The sequence below is a fragment of the Conger conger genome, unplaced genomic scaffold (assembly GCF_963514075.1).
Source record: "Conger conger unplaced genomic scaffold, fConCon1.1 SCAFFOLD_80, whole genome shotgun sequence".
Lineage (NCBI taxonomy): Eukaryota > Metazoa > Chordata > Actinopteri > Anguilliformes > Congridae > Conger > Conger conger.
In genome coordinates, this window is record NW_026890368.1 from 80,267 (window position 1) to 100,073 (window position 19,807).

General features: G+C 49.1%; 1 protein-coding gene across 2 annotated transcripts; it reads right to left on the reverse strand.

Moving 5' to 3' along the window:
* Positions 1-983: 983 nt before the first annotated feature.
* On the reverse strand, positions 984-18,111 carry LOC133120029 (type I phosphatidylinositol 4,5-bisphosphate 4-phosphatase-A). Of its 2 annotated transcripts, XM_061230162.1 has the most exons (8): positions 17,876-18,111; positions 12,441-12,634; positions 10,363-10,469; positions 10,160-10,265; positions 5,427-5,479; positions 4,585-4,675; positions 3,004-3,187; positions 984-2,898 (listed from the first exon to the last, which is right to left on the reverse strand). In XM_061230162.1, the coding sequence occupies exons 1-7, from the start codon at positions 17,979-17,981 to the stop codon at positions 3,044-3,046; spliced, it is 801 nt and encodes a 266-aa protein (XP_061086146.1). In that variant the 5' UTR covers positions 17,982-18,111; the 3' UTR covers positions 984-2,898; positions 3,004-3,043. The 2 variants fall into 2 exon arrangements, with proteins under 2 accessions (XP_061086146.1, XP_061086145.1); XM_061230161.1 differs by having other exon boundaries at positions 984-3,187.
* Positions 18,112-19,807: the final 1,696 nt, after the last annotated feature.

The following is a 19,807-nucleotide window of genomic DNA, read 5'->3' on the forward strand; positions in this document are numbered from 1 at the left end:
GGCATTTGGCAGACACTCTTATCCAGAGCGACGTACAACAAAGTGAAAACCCATAACGAGGGATAAGTGCGCTGAAAGACCCTAGAGGGAAGTACAATTTCAACTGCTACCTGTACAACAAAGATAAGGACCAGGGCCAATTTGAATTTTTTTTTAAACAAACAAACAAAACACAAAGTATGACCAAACCCCTTACCCCCTTACCTGACAAAACATCTGCACCAAGTCCGGCGGTACACCGACGTTACGTTAAATCCCATCAACACATTCCTATCGGACGGACTGATAGATTGATATACTCAGCACCAGTATCAAGTAACTTAGAGTAGCTAGATCTATTGGATACATGGATGGATGGATGGATGGACGGCACGGATGGTGCAGTGGGTAGTGCCGCCTCACAGCAAGGAGGTCCTGGGTTCGAATCCAGGTCGGCCGGGGCCTCTCTGTGTGCCTTTTGCCCAATGTATGCTAGGATAGGCTCCAGTCCCCCTAATGGATGGATGGATGGATAGATAAATAGATAGAAAGAAGCAAGTGATACTATCCACTTAACATATAATTAATGTCAGTGAATCGCCAGACTTGGAGGTGCAGGTGTCAAAGCTCTCGCTCTCAAAAACTACCCATCGTAAAGATGTCACTTTGGTATGGAAATGCTCAAAACACTGTCAGCTTATCAGACATACAGTAAGAAAAACATCCGCTATAGCCAATTTAGGTAAAATTTCCAATTCCCACAATTTTATTTTTTCCCCGAGAAAGGGTGTGGCTATGGCAGTGACGTGTTGTCGGTCAGGTCTATAGAGGCACTGGAAAAGGTTCAAGGAAGGGCAGATTGATGCCATGCAAAAAAGATAAGAGTTACGAGGAAAGACTTAAGATGCTTAATCTGTTAAACTTTAGTAAAAGGAGATTTAGGGGTGATTTGATTGTTAATCCCTTTAATTAATTAACACATTGAAACACATGGAGCCAGCAGGTATGTAAAGAGTGCGTTTATTATGTTTATTGTCAGTGACACTCCTCACTCAGGACATGGTGTAGAACACAGATACAGAAGCACTACACCGGCCTCCTGCCACACAGGAAGCAGAGCTCTTCTAAAGCTTGTGCTCATTGAGAACCAATGCAGTAATTCCACAGCTACAATTCAATCATAATTAATGACTTCATTCTTATGATCTTAATATTAAAATATTCACTAATGCCATGATCATCGTTTTAGAACACAAGGACCTTCGTTAGTACCGGACTCTCCTCACCACCCAATTACCCAGGCAAGCACAGCGAAGCACAGCGAAGCACACAATATTTACATCACACACACACACACACACACACACACACTCCCACACACACACACTCCCACACACACACACACACACACACACACACACACAGACACAGACACAGACACACTCCCACAGCCTCGTGGCCACACACACACACACACACACACACACACATACACACACTCCCACACACACACACAGACACACACACACACACACACACACAGACACACTCCCACAGCCTCGTGGCCACACACACACACACACACACACACACACATACACACACTCCCACACACACACACACACAGACACACTCCCACAGCCTCGTGGCCACACACACACACACACACACACAGACACACTCCCACACACACACACACACACACACACAGCAGCCAAGCTCACAGTGCTTAGTAACCAACAATGTTCAATATATTAAAAAAATCTAAGAATGTACAAAAATGAAATTTGCTAAAACATAATTGAGTAAATGATTTATCCATAGATGTAGTGCAACATGTTCCTTCAAATAAAGATTTTAAAATACCAAAATAAAACAATTATGTACAATTGATACAGCAATAAAAAATAATATTTAAACATACAAAAAACACGGTTAGTACTTCAGGAAAGGGGCCTTGCTGCTGTTGTGTGTGTGTGTGAGCGTGTGAGCGTGTGTGTGTGTGTGTGAGTGTGTGTGCTTGTGTGAGTGTGTGCGTGTGAGCATGTGTGAGTGTGTGCGTGTGTGCGTGTGTGTGTGTGTGTTTGCATGTGTGAGTGTGTGTGTGAGCATGTGTGTGTGTGTGTGTGTGTGTGTGTGTGTGTGAGTGTGTGCGTGTGTGCTTGTGTGAGTGTGTGTGCTTGTGTGAGTGTGTGTGTGAGTGTGTGTGTTTGCATGTGTGAGTGTGTGCGTGTGAGCATGTGTGAGTGTGTGCGTGTGTGCGTGTGAGCATGTGTGAGTGTGTGCGTGTGTGCTTGTGTGAGTGTGTGCGTGTGAGCATGTGTGAGTGTGTGCGTGTGTGCTTGTGTGTGTGTGTGTGTGTGCTTGTGTGTGTGTGTGTGAGCATGTGTGAGTGTGTGTGAGCATGTGGGAGTGTGTGTGTGTGCTTGTGTGTGTGTGTGTGTGCATGTGTGAGTGTGTGTGTGAGCATGTGTGTGTTTTCACACACTAAACAGTCTGATGGTGAATGATGGGTGCGTTCAGGCCCATGTAGATAAATAGAGCACATCACACCAGAGGGACAGACTAAGGTTGGGGTTCAGCCAGAGGGACAGACTACTACAGCTGCAATTCAGTGGGGCAATCAGGGAAGGGGGGGTAGAGGGAGGGAGGGGGGGTAGAGAGAGGGAGGGGGGGATAGAGAGAGGGAGGGGGGATAGAGGGGTGAGATGTGACTGCAGTAATAGTAATATGAGTAATAGTGCAGTTGGAGATGAAGATGAAGATGAAGAGGAACACAGCAGAGGGCCAGGGCTTTACAGGGTGTTACGGGGCGTTACAGGGAGGACACAGTAGCAGGCCAGGGCGCTGGGCGAGTAGAGGAGGACAGAAGGGTTGAATGCTGACAGTGAAGCCGCCATCACAGGACACTGAGGACTCCTGTGTGTACAGGCGGAACACAGTCTAATAAGATTACTTTCCTGCTTTTATGTCTTCTTTAACATTTTCCACCCCCCTCTTCCCTCTCTCTCTCCCCCGTCACACCTCCCTCTTTTCTCTCTCTCTCCCTCCTCTCTTCCTCCCTCTATGAGAGGCTGTGTAGGGGGTGGCTGATCCTCAGGCAGACCCAGTAAAGCGCCCTCCCCAGGCTGAGCAGAACCAGCAGGAGGAGCAGGGCCCAGGAGGCGTAGATCCCGCCGAAGCGCTGGGCTTGTCGCCACGTCCCAGCCTGCGGAGAGAGCCAATCGGGACGCAGTATTACTGCTGCTTCATACAGAGCAGCCCAATCACCACGAACTACAGCTTCTGCTCTAAGGTTCAAAAACCAACCAATCAGCATTAGCAGCAATACAGCTGTTATTAAAGGAGTGACATGGTGGTAGGTCTTGAAATGCAATTTGCAGAAGAGGGCACTGAAAAAACACAATGAAAGTATTAGATACGATCTTTCGTTTGGGAGAAGTAAGCGTCAGTAAGTCTCCCAAGATGAGCGCGTAGCTATGGTAGCGAACAACACCGTGTGGAAAGTGACAGCACGCTCTGCCAATCATAGCTAATTGACAGTTGTCATAACCACACCCAGACAGTGTGAGTGAACTTTTATAGTGGGAAATTAAGGCTATATATGTTTTAAAATACATTTAAATTACTAAATGATAAAAAATATTATGCACATTTATTTGCCAAAAGACAACTGTCAAGTGTCACATTCAACCACCATGTTACTCCTTGAATATGCACTCCCCACCAGGCTAGCGCTAACAATGAGCCGTTAGCATTAGCAGCCGTTATTGATGTGCACTCCCCACCAGGCTAGCGCTAACAATGAGCCGTTAGCATTAGCAGCCGTTATTGATGTGCACTCCCCACCAGGCTAGCGCTAATAATGAGCCGTTAGCATTAGCAGCAATGCTGCTGTTATTGATGTGCACTCACCACCAGGCTAGCGCTAATAATGAGCCGTTATCATTAGCAGCAATGCTGCCGTTATTGATGTGCACTCACCACCAGGCTAGCGCTAATAATGAGCCGTTAGCATTAGCAGCAATGCTGCCGTTATTGATGTGCACTCCCCACCAGGCTAGCGCTAATAATGAGCCGTTAGCATTAGCAGCAATGCTGCCGTTATTGATGTGCACTCACCACCAGGCTAGCGCTAATAATGAGCCGTTAGCATTAGCAGCAATGCTGCTGTTATTGATGTGCACTCACCACCAGGCTAGCGCTAATAACGAGCCGTTAGCATTAGCAGCAATGCTGCTGTTATTGATGTGCACTCACCACCAGGCTAGCGCTAATAATGAGCCGTTAGCATTAGCAGCAATGCTGCTGTTATTGATGTGCACTCACCACCAGACTAGCGCTAATAATGAGCCGTTAGCATTAGCAGCAATGCTGCTGTTATTGATGTGCACTCACCACCAGGCTAGCGCTAATAACGAGCCGTTAGCATTAGCAGCAATGCTGCTGTTATTGATGTGCACTCACCACCAGACTAGCGCTAATAATGAGCCGTTACCATTAGCAGCAATGCTGCTGTTATTGATGTGCACTCACCACCAGGCTAGCACTAATAATGAGGCGTTACCATTAGCAGCAATGCTGCTGTTATTGATGTGCACTCACCACCAAGCCAGCTGTGGCAATGCTGAAAAGCAAACACAGCAGGAAGCACCATAAGCTCCGCCTCCTGGGGTACCTTCGACCAATGGAAGAGCTGCATCACAGAGAAAAAGATAGGACCATGATGTACCAAAAAAGAACATTGACCAAGTAAGCCACATACTGTAAGTATTACAGCATACATGTGACACAGGTAGCCAGGTGAGATGAATAGTGCTCAGGGGGCACTTGTATTCTGAGACAGACAGACATACAGAAACACAGGCAGACATACAGAAACACAGGCAGACACCGAGAGTCACAGAGAGTCACAGAGACACAGAGAGTCACAGAGAGTCACAGAGAGACATACAGATACACAGGCAGACACCGAGAGTCACAGAGAGACACAGACATACAGAAACCCAGGCAGACACCGAGAGTCACAGAGACACAGAGAGACACAGAGTCAGAGAGAGTCAGACAGACATACAGAAACCCAGGCAGACACAGAGAGTCACAGAGAGACACAGAGTCACAGAGAGACACAGAGTCACAGAGAGACACAGAGTCACAGAGAGACACAGAGACACAGAGACAGTCACAGAGTCACAGAGAGACACAGAGACATGGAGAGACACAGAAGTCACAAGAGACAGAGAGAGTCACAGAGAGTCACAGAGAGTCACAGACAGACACAGAGACACCGAGAGACACAGAGTCACAGAGAGACACAGACAGACACAGAGAGTCACAGAGTCATAGAGAGTCACAGAGACATGGAGAGACACAGAAGTCACAGAGAGACACAGAGAGTCACAGAGTCACAGAGAGTCATAGAGAGTCATAGAGAGTCATAGACTTACACTTTCCTGCAGTGAGGGCATCTGGCCAGGGTGCGATCTGTGAACTCTGTCCACTGAAACATTGCAAACACATGAATGCCATTTTATTACAATGTTTCACAAATGCACATATTCATGATGTCATTGATGATGCACTGATGATGCACTGATGCACTTACCATGTACAGTCAGGTCCATAAGTATTTGGACAATGACAATTTTTGACATCTTGCCTCTGTACACCACCACAATGGATTTCAAATGAAACAATCAAAAAGGGATTGAAGCGTAAACTTTCAGCTTTAATTCAATGGGTTCACCTAAAATATTGCATTGACCATTTAGGAATTACAGCCATTTGTATACATAGTCCCTCCATTTTCTGAGGCTGAAAAGTAATTGGACAAGTGACTGAAAGTTTCATGGCCAGGTGTGGCCTGTTCCCTCATTATTTCATGACAAATTAAGCTGATAAAAAGGTCTGGTACTCAAGAACAGAAAGGCCAAATTAGACTTTGCCAGAAAACATCTAACAAAGCCTGCCCAGCTCTGGAACAAGATTATCTGGACAGATGAAAGGTGGCCGCAGTAAAGGGGCTGCAGTAAAGGAGCCGCAGTAAAGGGGCCGCAGTAAAGGGGCCGCAGTAAAGGGGCCGCAGTAAAGGGGCCGCAGTAAAGGGGCCGCAGTAAAGGGGCCGCAGTAAAGGAGCCGCAGTAAAGGAGCCGCAGTAAAGGGGCCGCAGTAAAGGGGCCGCAGTAAAGGCCAGGTGGCTGCAGTAAAGGGGCCGCAGTAAAGGGGCCGCAGTAAAGGGGCCGCAGTAAAGGGGCCGCAGTAAAGGGGCCGCAGTAAAGGGGCCGCAGTAAAGGAGCCGCAGTAAAGGAGCCGCAGTAAAGGGGCCGCAGTAAAGGGGCCGCAGTAAAGGCCAGGTGGCTGCAGTAAAGGGGCCGCAGTAAAGGGGCCGCAGTAAAGGGGCCGCAGTAAAGGGGCCGCAGTAAAGGAGCCGCAGTAAAGGGGCCGCAGTAAAGGTGGCCGCAGTAAAGGGGCCGCAGTAAAGGGGCCGCAGTAAAGGGGCCGCAGTAAAGGAGCCGCAGTAAAGGGGCCGCAGTAAAGGCCAGGCGGCCGCAGTAAAGGGGCCGCAGTAAAGGGGCCGCAGTAAAGGGGCCGCAGTAAAGGGGCCGCAGTAAAGGGGCCGCAGTAAAGGAGCCGCAGTAAAGGGGCCGCAGTAAAGGGGCCGCAGTAAAGGGGCCGCAGTAAAGGGGCCGCAGTAAAGAGGCTGCAGTAAAGGAGCCGCAGTAAAGGGGCCGCAGTAAAGGGGCCGCAGTAAAGGGGCCGCAGTAAAGGAGCCGCAGTAAAGGGGCCGCAGTAAAGGCCAGGCGGCCGCAGTAAAGGGGCCGCAGTAAAGGGGCCGCAGTAAAGGAGCCGCAGTAAAGGCCAGGCGGCCGCAGTAAAGGGGCCGCAGTAAAGGGGCCGCAGTAAAGGGGCCGCAGTAAAGGGGCCGCAGTAAAGGAGCCGCAGTAAAGGCCAGGTGGCTGCAGTAAAGGGGCCGCAGTAAAGGGGCCGCAGTAAAGGAGCCGCAGTAAAGGGGCCGCAGTAAAGGAGCTGCAGTAAAGGGGCTGCAGTAAAGGAGCCGCAGTAAAGGGGCCGCAGTAAAGGGGCCGCAGTAAAGGGGCCGCAGTAAAGGAGCCGCAGTAAAGGAGCCGCAGTAAAGGGGCCGCAGTAAAGGAGCCGCAGTAAAGGGGCCGCAGTAAAGGAGCCGCAGTAAAGGAGCCGCAGTAAAGGAGCCGCAGTAAAGGAGCCGCAGTAAAGGGGCCGCAGTAAAGGGGCCGCAGTAAAGGGGCCGCAGTAAAGGGGCCGCAGTAAAGGAGCCGCAGTAAAGGGGCCGCAGTAAAGGAGCCGCAGTAAAGGGGCCGCAGTAAAGGGGCCGCAGTAAAGGGGCCGCAGTAAAGGAGCCGCAGTAAAGGGGCCGCAGTAAAGGAGCCGCAGTAAAGGGGCCGCAGTAAAGGGGCCGCAGTAAAGGGGCCGCAGTAAAGGAGCCGCAGTAAAGGGGCCGCAGTAAAGGAGCCGCAGTAAAGGAGCCGCAGTAAAGGCCAGGTGGCCGCAGTAAAGGGGCCGCAGTAAAGGAGCCGCAGTAAAGGGGCTGCAGTAAAGGGGCCGCAGTAAAGGGGCCGCAGTAAAGGAGCCGCAGTAAAGGGGCCGCAGTAAAGGGGCCGCAGTAAAGGAGCCGCAGTAAAGGGGCCGCAGTAAAGGGGCCGCAGTAAAGGAGCCGCAGTAAAGGAGCCGCAGTAAAGGGGCCGCAGTAAAGGCCAGGTGGCCGCAGTAAAGGAGCCGCAGTAAAGGGGCCGCAGTAAAGGCCAGGTGGCCGCAGTAAAGGAGCCGCAGTAAAGGGGCCGCAGTAAAGGAGCCGCAGTAAAGGGGCCGCAGTAAAGGAGCCGCAGTAAAGGGGCCGCAGTAAAGGGGCCGCAGTAAAGGGGCCGCAGTAAAGGGGCCGCAGTAAAGGAGCCGCAGTAAAGGGGCCGCAGTAAAGGGGCCGCAGTAAAGGAGCCGCAGTAAAGGGGCCGCAGTAAAGGGGCCGCAGTAAAGGAGCCGCAGTAAAGGAGCCGCAGTAAAGGGGCCGCAGTAAAGGCCAGGTGGCCGCAGTAAAGGAGCCGCAGTAAAGGGGCCGCAGTAAAGGCCAGGTGGCCGCAGTAAAGGAGCCGCAGTAAAGGGGCCGCAGTAAAGGAGCCGCAGTAAAGGGGCCGCAGTAAAGGAGCCGCAGTAAAGGGGCCGCAGTAAAGGGGCCGCAGTAAAGGCCAGGTGGCCGCAGTAAAGGGGCCGCAGTAAAGGGGCCGCAGTAAAGGGGCCGCAGTAAAGGAGCCGCAGTAAAGGGGCCGCAGTAAAGGGGCCGCAGTAAAGGCCAGGTGGCCGCAGTAAAGGGGCCGCAGTAAAGGGGCCGCAGTAAAGGGGCCGCAGTAAAGGGGCCGCAGTAAAGGCCAGGTGGCCGCAGTAAAGGGGCCGCAGTAAAGGGGCCGCAGTAAAGGGGCCGCAGTAAAGGGGCCGCAGTAAAGGGGCCGCAGTAAAGGCCAGGTGGCCGCAGTAAAGGGGCCGCAGTAAAGGGGCCGCAGTAAAGGGGCCGCAGTAAAGGCCAGGTGGCTGCAGTAAAGGGGCCGCAGTAAAGGGGCCGCAGTAAAGGGGCCGCAGTAAAGGGGCCGCAGTAAAGGCCAGGCGGCCGCAGTAAAGGAGCCGCAGTAAAGGAGCCGCAGTAAAGGGGCCGCAGAAAAGGGGCCGCAGTAAAGGGGCCGCAGTAAAGGGGCCGCAGTAAAGGGGCCGCAGTAAAGGGGCCGCAGTAAAGGAGCCGCAGTAAAGGGGCCGCAGTAAAGGAGCCGCAGTAAAGGGGCCGCAGTAAAGGGGCCGCAGTAAAGGAGCCGCAGTAAAGGGGCCGCAGTAAAGGCCAGGTGGCTGCAGTAAAGGGGCCGCAGTAAAGGGGCCGCAGTAAAGGGGCCGCAGTAAAGGCCAGGCGGCCGCAGTAAAGGAGCCGCAGTAAAGGAGCCGCAGTAAAGGAGCCGCAGTAAAGGGGCCGCAGTAAAGGGGCCGCAGTAAAGGGGCCGCAGTAAAGGGGCCGCAGTAAAGGGGCCGCAGTAAAGGGGCCGCAGTAAAGGAGCCGCAGTAAAGGGGCCGCAGTAAAGGGGCCGCAGTAAAGGCCAGGTGGCCGCAGTAAAGGAGCCGCAGTAAAGGCCAAGCCGCTGCAGTAAAGGCCAAGCAAAGCATCTCAAGGGAGGAAACTCAGCATGTGGTGATGTCCGTTGTCCGTTGTGTCATCCATCTCGTCAACTCTCACAAAACCTTTTGGAAATGTTTATTTTTTTGTGTGGCTACCTTTTTTAAGCCAAGAGCTAAGCCCCAGAGCTAAACCCCAGTGCTAAGCCCTAGAGCTAAACCCCAGAGCTAAGCCCCAGAGCTAAGCCCCAGAGCTAAGCCCCAGAGCTAAGCCCCAGAGCTAAACCCCAGAGCTAAACCGCAGTGCTAAACCCCAGTGCTAAACCCCAGTGCAAAACCCCAGAGCTAAGCCCCAGAGCTAAGCCCCAGAGCTAAACTCCAGAGCTAAACCCCAGAGCTAAACCCCAGAGCTAAACCCCAGAGCTAAACCCCAGTGCTAAACCCCAGAGCTAAACCCCAGTGCTAAACCCCAGTGCTAAACCCCAGTGCTAAACCCCAGAGCTAAACCCCAGAGCTAAACCCCAGTGCTAAACCCCAGTGCAAAACCCCAGAGCTAAGCCCCAGAGCTAAGCCCCAGAGCTAAACCCCAGAGCTAAACCCCAGAGCTAAACCCCAGAGCTAAACCCCAGAGCTAAACCCCAGTGCTAAACCCCAGTGCTAAACCCCAGAGCTAAACCGCAGTGCTAAACCCCAGAGCTAAACCCCAGAGCTAAACCCCAGTGCTAAACCCCAGTGCTAAACCCCAGTGCAAAACCCCAGAGCTAAGCCCCAGAGCTAAACCCCAGAGCTAAACCCCAGTGCTAAACCCCAGTGCTAAACCCCAGTGCTAAACCCCAGAGCGAAACCCCAGAGCTAAACCCCAGTGCTAAACCCCAGAGCTAAACCCCAGAGCTAAACCCCAGTGCTAAACCCCAGTGCTAAACCCCAGTGCAAAACCCCAGAGCTAAGCCCCAGAGCTAAACCCCAGTGCTAAGGGTAAAAGGAGGTTGAGAAACCCTGGTGTATAAATAATGACGGTGCTAAATGTAAAGTCGATGATGATGATGATAAAGGCTCCTACCAGAAAGGTGTTGCTGCAGTGCCCACAGGTGACCCTGGCTCCAGCAGGCTGGGGGTCTGGGCTGGCGGGACCCGGGTGGACTGGACCCAAATTTATTATCCTCTTACTGCAACACAGAAGCATGCATTACACTGATCCTGGATCAGCTAAGCCATGAACAAAACCATTACTGCAACACAAACCCCCCCCCCCCCCCCCCTCACCAGTATGGGCGGGGGCAGGCTATGCGCTGGGACGTGATCTTGCAGATGAGCAGACAGTTACAGGGGCAGCGCACGTACTTCTTTCCTGGAGGAGCGTTTTTAATGGGCTGGAGAATAAAGGAGGAAAGGAACAGAGGAGAGCAGGAGAGAAGGGGAGGACAGAAAGAGAAAGAGAAAGAGAGAGAGAGAGAGGAGGAAACATATTTAGGAAGGGAAGGATTCAAAAACTATTTTACAGTTGGGGGTGAGGAATGACATAAACCTCACCTGGAACAAATTTATTTGAATATAACATGATTAAATGTTAAATGGTTGTCATTTATATAGCGCCTTTATCCAAAGCGCTTTACAATTGATGCTTCTCATTCACCTATGACATTACATTAATGGCATTTGGCAGACGCTCTTATCCAGAGCGACGTACAGTTGATGAGACTAAGCTGGAGACAATCCTCCCCTGGAGCAATGCTGGGTTAAGGGCCTTGCTCAAGGGCCCAACGGCTGTGCGGATCTCATTGTGGCTACACCTGGATTAGAACCACCAAACTAGCGTATCCCAGTCATTTACCGTAACCACTATGCTACAGGCTGCCCCTATTAAATGATTAAATGAGGAATATGACTGTCAGGATTTCCATTATGCAACATGTTGCAATGGTGTGCTTTTAGATGTTTGGATAGTACCTGTGTAGCCGTGCTGTCTGACCGCAGGGTGGTTAGGGTTAGAGTGAGGATTAGGGTTAGGGTTAGGTAAGTAAGAAATCTTTATTTCCCAAGTTGTCCCATATTAGGGCCTCTTGGGAAATAAAAGTTTGCACTGGCCATTCAGGGTACTGAAGCCTTTAAGTAGGAAGAATTTGGTCCCTCTTGTGTCGGTGCTCTATGTGCGTTGATTTAGTCCTCTTGGAAATAGAGTGCTAAGTTTGAGAATCCAGTGTTTCTTAAACCTGCGTCTCTCTTCCGGTGTCCAATTATTGTTCGTTTGAAGGCCCGATATTTCTAGTGCCTCAAGTCCATGGTGAAGGAAATGGGCCACCAGGTGTGTGTCTGTCTCTCTGTGATTTCTAATGTTGTATATATGTTGTGCTAGTCTACATTTAATTGTGTTCCCTGTCTCTCCTACATATATTATATCACATTGTTTGCACTTAATGGCATATATGCAGTTTTTAGTGTTTTTAGTTAGTGTTTGTTTTATTATGTAGGTTGTGTTGGTAGTGGTGTTCCTGACTGTAGTGGCTTGCTTGTAGAATATTGGGCCCTGTGTAGGTAAAGTATTAATTCCTGGTAGTTTGCTGCTTACCAGGTGGTCTTTAAGATTTTTATTTCTTTTATATGCTGAGATAATTTTATATTCCTGGATAATGTTTGTGTTCTGTAAAGTGCGGGTTAGATTTAATTTAATTTTCCTGTTTGCAGCTAGGCTCAATGCTGAGTAGGTGGTGATTAGCGGGATGATTTTGCGCGTGTCTTGTTGTCTGGTGGTCAAGAAAGTTTTCCGGACCTGTCTAAGGAAAGATCTGGAATACCCCCTTGGTTTTAATGCTTTGAAGAGGGTCTGGGTAGCCTCTTCAAAATCTATTATCTGTGTGCAAATCCTGTTGAACCTGAGCAATTGTGATTTGATCAGGCCCTTGAAAGTGTGTTTAGGGTAGAGACTGTTTTTATGTAACAGTGTGTGTGTGTCAGTATCTTTAAAGAAAACTTTAGTGTCTAAAGTGTGTGTTTGGGAAAAAGAGGGTCCCTTGTATGTGGTAGTGTCCAAGAAATCTATTTGTTGGTTATGCGTGATGTATTTAACTGTTATCATTCTATGGTGTGTGTTGAGGATTTGTATAAAGTGTTTGTATAAAGTGTTTGGGTGAGGGTTTGGGTGAGGGTTTGGGTGAGGGTTAGGGTGAGGGTGAGGGTTAGGGTGAGGGTGAGGGTGAGGATTTGGGTGAGGGTGAGGGTGAGGATTTGGGTGAGGGTGAGGGTTAGGGTGAGGGTGAGGGTGAGGGTGAGGATTTGGGTGAGGGTGAGGGTGAGGGTGAGGATTTGGGTGAGGGTGAGGGTGAGGGTGAAAGGGGGGGACTCACCGTCGCCTCGTTGCACACCCCACACTTGACGACGTGCTGGTGGATCTTGCCCTCCACGCTGATGAGACTCTGGCAGACCCTGCAGCTGATGACGGGGGCGCTGCCACTCTCGGGCGAGGTGAGGGGGGAGTACGGGGGGGGGTCTTCCCCCGGCAGCACCGAGGGCTGGGAGGGGCTGGGGAACGGCGGGAAGCCTGAGGGAAGGAGACACTTTTAAGCCCTTCACCGATTGGCTGTTCACTCCCAGGCACTTCCTCCTCTCTGAGCCCTGGCATCACAGCGGGCATACAGAGACATGGTGTGCAATCAGCTCCTCCATTTTATACAGCTGTATATGCCACCCTCCACACAAATACAGCACAGCACCAAAACTACAGAAGACAAAAGCACTGGGTGCCATGGAGTCAGAGATGAGTGTGTGAGTGCTTACAGAGAGGTGAGATGAGTGTGTGAGTGCTTACAGAGAGGTGAGATGATTGTGTGAGTGCTTAGAGAGGTGAGATGAGTGTGTGAGTGCTTACAGAGAGGTGAGATGATTGTGTGAGTGCTTACAGAGAGGTGAGATGAGTGTGTGAGTGCTTACAGAGAGGTGAGATGATTGTGTGAGTGCTTACAGAGAGGTGAGATGAGTGTGTGAGTGCTTACAGAGAGGTGAGATGAGTGTGTGAGTGCTTACAGAGAGGTGAGATGATTGTGTGAGTGCTTACAGAGAGGTGAGATGATTGTGTGAGTGCTTACAGAGAGGTGAGATGAGTGTGTGAGTGCTTACAGAGAGGTGAGATGATTGTGTGAGTGCTTACAGAGAGGTGAGATGAGTGTGTGAGTGCTTACAGAGAGGTGAGATGATTGTGTGAGTGCTTACAGAGAGGTGAGATGATTGTGTGAGTGCTTACAGAGAGGTGAGATGATTGTGTGAGTGCTTACAGAGAGGTGAGATGAGTGTGTGAGTGCTTACAGAGAGGTGAGATGATTGTGTGAGTGCTTACAGAGAGGTGAGATGATTGTGCGAGTGCTTACAGAGAGGTGAGATGAGTGTGTGAGTGCTTACAGAGAGGTGAGATGATTGTGTGAGTGCTTACAGAGAGGTGAGATGATTGACACTGCCAGAACCTGCAGGTTCTTTCTGTACAATATACGCCGCATCCGTCATCTCCTGACGGAGAAAGCCACCCAGCTCCTAGTCCAGGCGCTCGTCATTTCCCGCCTGGATTATTGCAACTCCCTCCTAGCCGGTCTCCCAGCGTGTGCCATCAAGCCCCTCCAGCTGGTCCAGAATGCTGCAGCCCGCTTGATCACCAGTCAGCCCAGGTCGGCTCATGTCACCCCACTTCTCATTGGCTTCCACTGGCTTCCTATTGCCGCACGCATCCGATTCAAGGCCCTAGTGTTGGCATTTCAGGCTGCTAAGGGGACTGCCCCACATTACATACAATCCCTGATCACTCCCTACTCCCCAGCTAGACCACTCCGGTCTGCCAGCTCTGGTCGCCTTATGGTTCCCTCTCTACGGGCACCTGGCGGTCGAGCTGCACGTTCACGCCTGTTTTCCGTTCTGGTTCCTCAGTGGTGGAATGACTTGCCTACCACTGTCAGGACAGCAGAATCCCTCCCCCTATTTCGACGCAGACTCAAAACAAACCTCTTCAAACTCTACCTTAGTCCTCCCTCCTGACTTACCCCGCCCCCCCCCCCTTCTGATACCCCTATCCCTGTCCAACCCCCCCCCAAAAAAAAAAAATTGCACTTATGATGACGACTATATGTTTAGAACAGCAGTCCAGGTGTATTTTCCTAGTTCTGGATGTGATGCTTTGACTTGTGGTAGAACCTATGCACTTGTAAGTCGCTTTGGATTAAAAGCGTCTGCCAAATGACTAAAATGTAAAATGTAAATGTAAAATTGTGTGAGTGCTTACAGAGAGGTGAGATGAGTGTGTGAGTGCTTACAGAGAGGTGAGATGAGTGTGTGAGTGCTTACAGAGAGGTGAGATGATTGTGTGAGTGCTTACAGAGAGGTGAGATGAGTGTGTGAGTGCTTACAGAGAGGTGAGATGATTGTGTGAGTGCTTACAGAGAGGTGAGATGATTGTGTGAGTGCTTACAGAGAGGTGAGATGAGTGTGTGAGTGCTTACAGAGAGGTGAGATGATTGTGTGAGTGCTTACAGAGAGGTGAGATGATTGTGTGAGTGCTTACAGAGAGGTGAGATGAGTGTGTGAGTGCTTACAGAGAGGTGAGATGATTGTGTGAGTGCTTACAGAGAGGTGAGATGATTGTGTGAGTGCTTACAGAGAGGTGAGATGAGTGTGTGAGTGCTTACAGAGAGGTGAGATGAGTGTGTGAGTGCTTACAGAGAGGTGAGATGATTGTGTGAGTGCTTACAGAGAGGTGAGATGAGTGTGTGAGTGCTTACAGAGAGGTGAGATGAGTGTGTGAGTGCTTACAGAGAGGTGAGATGAGTGTGTGAGTGCTTACAGAGAGGTGAGATGAGTGTGTGAGTGCTTACAGAGAGGTGAGATGATTGTGTGAGTGCTTACAGAGAGGTGAGATGATTGTGTGAGTGCTTACAGAGAGGTGAGATGAGTGTGTGAGTGCTTACAGAGAGGTGAGATGAGTGTGTGAGTGCTTACAGAGAGGTGAGATGAGTGTGTGAGTGCTTACAGAGAGGTGAGATGATTGTGTGAGTGCTTACAGAGAGGTGAGATGATTGTGTGAGTGCTTACAGAGAGGTGAGATGATTGTGTGAGTGCTTACAGAGAGGTGAGATGATTGTGTGAGTGCTTACAGAGAGGTGAGATGAGTGTGTGAGTGCTTACAGAGAGGTGAGATGATTGTGTGAGTGCTTACAGAGATTAGAATAATTGTCTGAGTGGTTTCAAAGTTTAGAGATGATTTTGTGAATGCTTACAAAGTTTAGAATAATTGTGTGAGACGCTTAAAGGATAAATGGCCTGCATTCATAAAGCACATTTATCCAAAGCACTACACAATTGATGCCTCGCAATCACCCATTCACACACAGAGTGAGCAGCCAATTGTGGGAGTGAGCAGCCAATCAATGTGAGATTAAATAGAAGAGGGGCGAGGATTAAATCTGGGGAAGTTCTGAAAATCTTTTTTTAGAAATAAAAGTTATCAATAGAGATAAAATGGTTCCTGTCCTGTAGGTGAGAACTGGACCAGACAATTCTAACTACTTGTCTAGTCTATCCAACTATATCAGGTGATCTACAGTGTTAGATGCAGCATTGAGATGGAGAAGTAAGAAAGCCTATTTGAGTCTGGATACATCCAAAGGTAAGAGAGGTCTCTGTACTGTGGTGCGGATTATTTCCATCCATCCACCCATTATCTGAACCCGCTTATCCCGATCAGGGTCGCAGGGGGGCTGGAGCCTATCCCAGCATACATTGGGCGAAAGGCAGGAATACACCCTGGACAGGTCGCCAGTCCATCACAGGGCACACGCACCATTCACTCACACACTCATACTCACGGGCAATTTAGACTCTCCAATCAGCCTAACCTGCATGTCTTTGGACTGTGGGAGGAAACCGGAGTACCCGGAGGAAACCCACGCAGACACGGGGAGAACATGCAAACTCCACACAGAGAGGCCCCGGCCGACAGGGATTCGAACCCAGGACCTCCTTGCTGTGAGGCGGCAGTGCTACCCACTGCACCATCCGTGCCGCCATCAATAATTATTTGATGAATTTTAATTTCTCTCTCAGCTAAGACTTAATAACAGCCGTTTTTATTGTACTAGGGAAAAACCAGATTGGACAGAGATGGGAAAACACCAGACTGGAGATCTTTTATTTTGGATAGTTTGATTTTCAATTAATGCGATATTCGACATGCGTGCTTGTGACTGACAATCAACACATTGTGTGATTCCCTAGTATGAATGTTAGAGATGGTTGTATGAACATTGAAAGATTGTTGCAACAGAGTTTTTTCCATTTCCCAGACGTAGCCTACTTGCCACTGTATTAAATTAAAGTCAAACCTTCATAACAGGGTTTCGGTAATTCTGGGTAAAGGTTATTCATAACAGACACACTTATTTTCGCAAAATGTCTAAGTGCTTGGTATGGTTGTCAAACATTCATTTTCATTAATAATTACATTAACAAGACTGCAGCACATAGATACTGTATTTTATTAACGTACAATATGGTGTAATACAGTCTAACAGTGTCTCCCCAAGAGGTCAGATCGGGTTTGGGTACTTTTTGGCAGGGGAACAAGTGTGATATCAAGAGTGGGGAAATGCATTTCATAGTTCCTAAAAAGAACATGATCCAAACATGTTGATTAAAGTGCAGAATGGGCAGCAGTAAAGTAAGCAGTGAACAGAATGGCATGAAATACTAAAGGATGTTCATCTGGAGTGTGCATGTGCACCTGTAGCTAAAACTGCGATGAAGCCCAACCTGGGTCATACAGAACTACATCTCCCATAAGGCCTCGAACAAAAAGCGCAAGTTGCGCCGAACGGGGCTTCTGATTGGTTTCCTCATCGCACAGCACTGAAAGCTTTGGGAGTGGTTATAAACATAGATATAAATCAAATCAGCAGCCGGGATACACAATGCTAGTTTTGATTTCATCACTGTTGGGAAATAAATTCCCGAACTAAGGGCAGCGCCACACATTGGCTGAAACACAAGCTGCAATCTCTCATACACAAAACCCCACAGCCTGCCAGCGAACACGCAGGTCAATATCTCAGGTTTTGTAGCTAGCATTCTAAACTAGCCTGCTTCAATGAGCACATCGCGTAAATCCGTGTTCAGGCAATAATGCAAGCGTGCTGCTGTAGCAATCAGAGCCCGGCTATTGACCTGCTTTCATGGTGCGATGAACTCATCATCACGAAAGGAGAGTATTTAACGACCAAACGCGAAATTTAAGTTATTACTGACAAAAAAGCAATATTAACAGTACGTAATGTTAGATATACAGTGCTTGAATCCAAACTGACCCCAAAATGTGCTAAGCTAACAAACTAGCGTTAGCTATCCAGCCGACTTGCAGGTACTAAAGGTAGTTTTAGCAGCTGGCTGACACATGTGTTAAACAGGTTAACGGGTAATCTGGTGAACTAGAGATTGTTAACCGTATGGATTTACGCCTCCGTGACAGAACGATGTTGGTTCCGGGATTATAATTCGCATGTAAACTAATATAGATACTGCTGCAAATGGCAACGGTAACCATAGCTACGGCTGCAGATGTTAATGGTGACCAGGATAGCTAACGTTATAGTTACCTACGCAATAGTACGGTGGAGGCCGCAGGTGTGCGCTGACGTTGCTAACTGTGACTTATACCACTGAGTGTTAGCGCGATGGCTAGCTACCATTGTTGTGTCAACAGCTAACTCGTAGCAAGCCAACCCATATCAAGACCACAGTAACGCGTACTCACTTTGCGGTTTGGTTGGCAGGCCATACGGCGTAATTCCGGGTAACACTCCACCATTACCTCCGTCACCGAGATCAGACAGTAACGGTGATCGCTCACCGTCCGCCATATCAAAACACGGGTATAAAACAGGCTGAATAAACAGACAGGCAGCTAGTAGATCCGCCCCGCCATAGACATGTACAAGTATAATATGCTGTGTGCGCTCAGCAGCCGTGACGTACAAGTAAAGCGCCTCACATGACACCACGTGACGCACACATTGTCATGTGACTTAGCTTCCGGGCCTATGGTTTACACCCACCTTTTTATTTGCTCAACAGATTTAACATTTCAGAAACTGGTGGGCGGCTTCGAAAACGCATGTTAAGCATACTATTAGACTGAGAGGTTTAACGTGTTGCATGTTCAGAGATGCTGTTATGTATACCACGGTTGTAATGTGTTATTTGCGTTACTCTCGCCTTCCTGTCAGCTTTGACCAGTCTGGCCCTTCTCCTCTGACGTCTCTCATTAACAAGGCGTTTCTGTCTGCAGAACTGCGGCTCACTGGATGTTTTTTTTGTTTTCACACTAAACTCTTGAGCAGAACTCCGGTACTAGAGGGCTGGGTCTGCATACTGGTTTTTGTTCCAATCAACTGCCTTGTTTTTAATTTGCTGACCGCTCTATGAATTACCTCGGTTCAAGCCTGTTCTTGAGCGCAGTAAAATCATTAGGATACACTTACAGTCTGCAGCTGTAGCCGGTACTCGTACATGTCATATAAGGTATGATTGAGTTAATTAAATAATTAAGAAGCTGAAGCTGCCACAAAATCCTGAAACAGAATGGCCCTTGGTGTGCGCCACCCCTGCTTTAGAGACTTGTGAGTGAAAATCCCAGACCAACAGTTTCTGAGAAACTCAAACCACCCTGTCTGGCACCAACACTCATCCAGTCAGTCACTTAGATCAAATTTTTTCCCCATTCTGACATTCTGGTCTGAACCTGACCATGTCTGCATGCTTTTATGCATTTAGTTGCTGCCACATGATTGGCTGATTAAATATTTGCATTAACAAGCTGGTGTACATGTCTACCTAATAAAGTGGTCACTGAGCGTATATACAGTATATTCCTGTATTGCCTGCACTCCCTCAACCCCAGAAACACACATGATCCTGGATGTACAGACTTTATTTCACACTGTACTGGATGTAAAACAGTTCACAATAAAGTACAGGAGAAGGCGTGTGTTACATCATCACCCTGCACCTCGGTCAGCCTCTGGCTTGAGGAAGCGTGTGTTACATCATCACCCTGTGCCTCAGTCAGCCTCTGGCTTGAGGAAGCGTGTGTTACATCATTACCCTAATTCTCATCACCATGCTTCCTTGAGCCAGAGGCTGACCGAGGCGCAGGGTGATGATGTAACACGCTTCCTTGAGCCAGAGGCTGACCGAGGCGCAGGGTGATGATGTAACACACGCTTCCTCAAGCCAGAGGCTGACCGAGGCGCAGGGTGATGATGTAACACACGCTTCCTCAAGCCAGAGGCTGACCGAGGCGCAGGGTGATGATGTAACACACGGCTCCTTGAGCACTTGTACGCAATGGTAATTCATAAGAATATATTAGAAAATACACCATTATTTACAGTTAAGACAAACTGTACACAGGGTGCACAAACATATTTGCACTCACACACGGAATAAATTACATAAAAACAATGTTAAATTATTCACAGCAGTACTGGTACATTAGTCCACACTGCCATCAGTAACATCTGTGTGTGTGTGAGGTGTCTATTAGTGTATTTGCGGTGTGAAGTGTACTGGTGTGTTTGTGAGGGGTTGGTATGTGTGTAGGCTGTTAGTGAGGCATTAGTGTACGTGTGTGTGTGTTAGTATGCACATGAAGTGTACTGGTGTGTTTGTGAGGGGTAAGTATGCA

What these genes read in the sequence shown, in the direction of transcription:
- LOC133120029 (XM_061230162.1), bottom strand. Translation starts at nt 17,981, where the DNA reads ATGGCGGACGGTGAGCGATCACCGTTACTGTCTGATCTCGGTGACGGA. An exon ending in GCCTGCCCCCGCCCATACTG is followed by an intron (nt 10,266 to 10,362) that starts GTGAGGGGGGGG and finishes TCTGTGTTGCAG; the next exon opens with TAAGAGGATAATAAATTTGG. An exon ending in TTGCCACAGCTGGCTTGGTG is followed by an intron (nt 3,188 to 4,584) that starts GTGAGTGCACAT and finishes CTCTCTCCGCAG; the next exon opens with GCTGGGACGTGGCGACAAGC.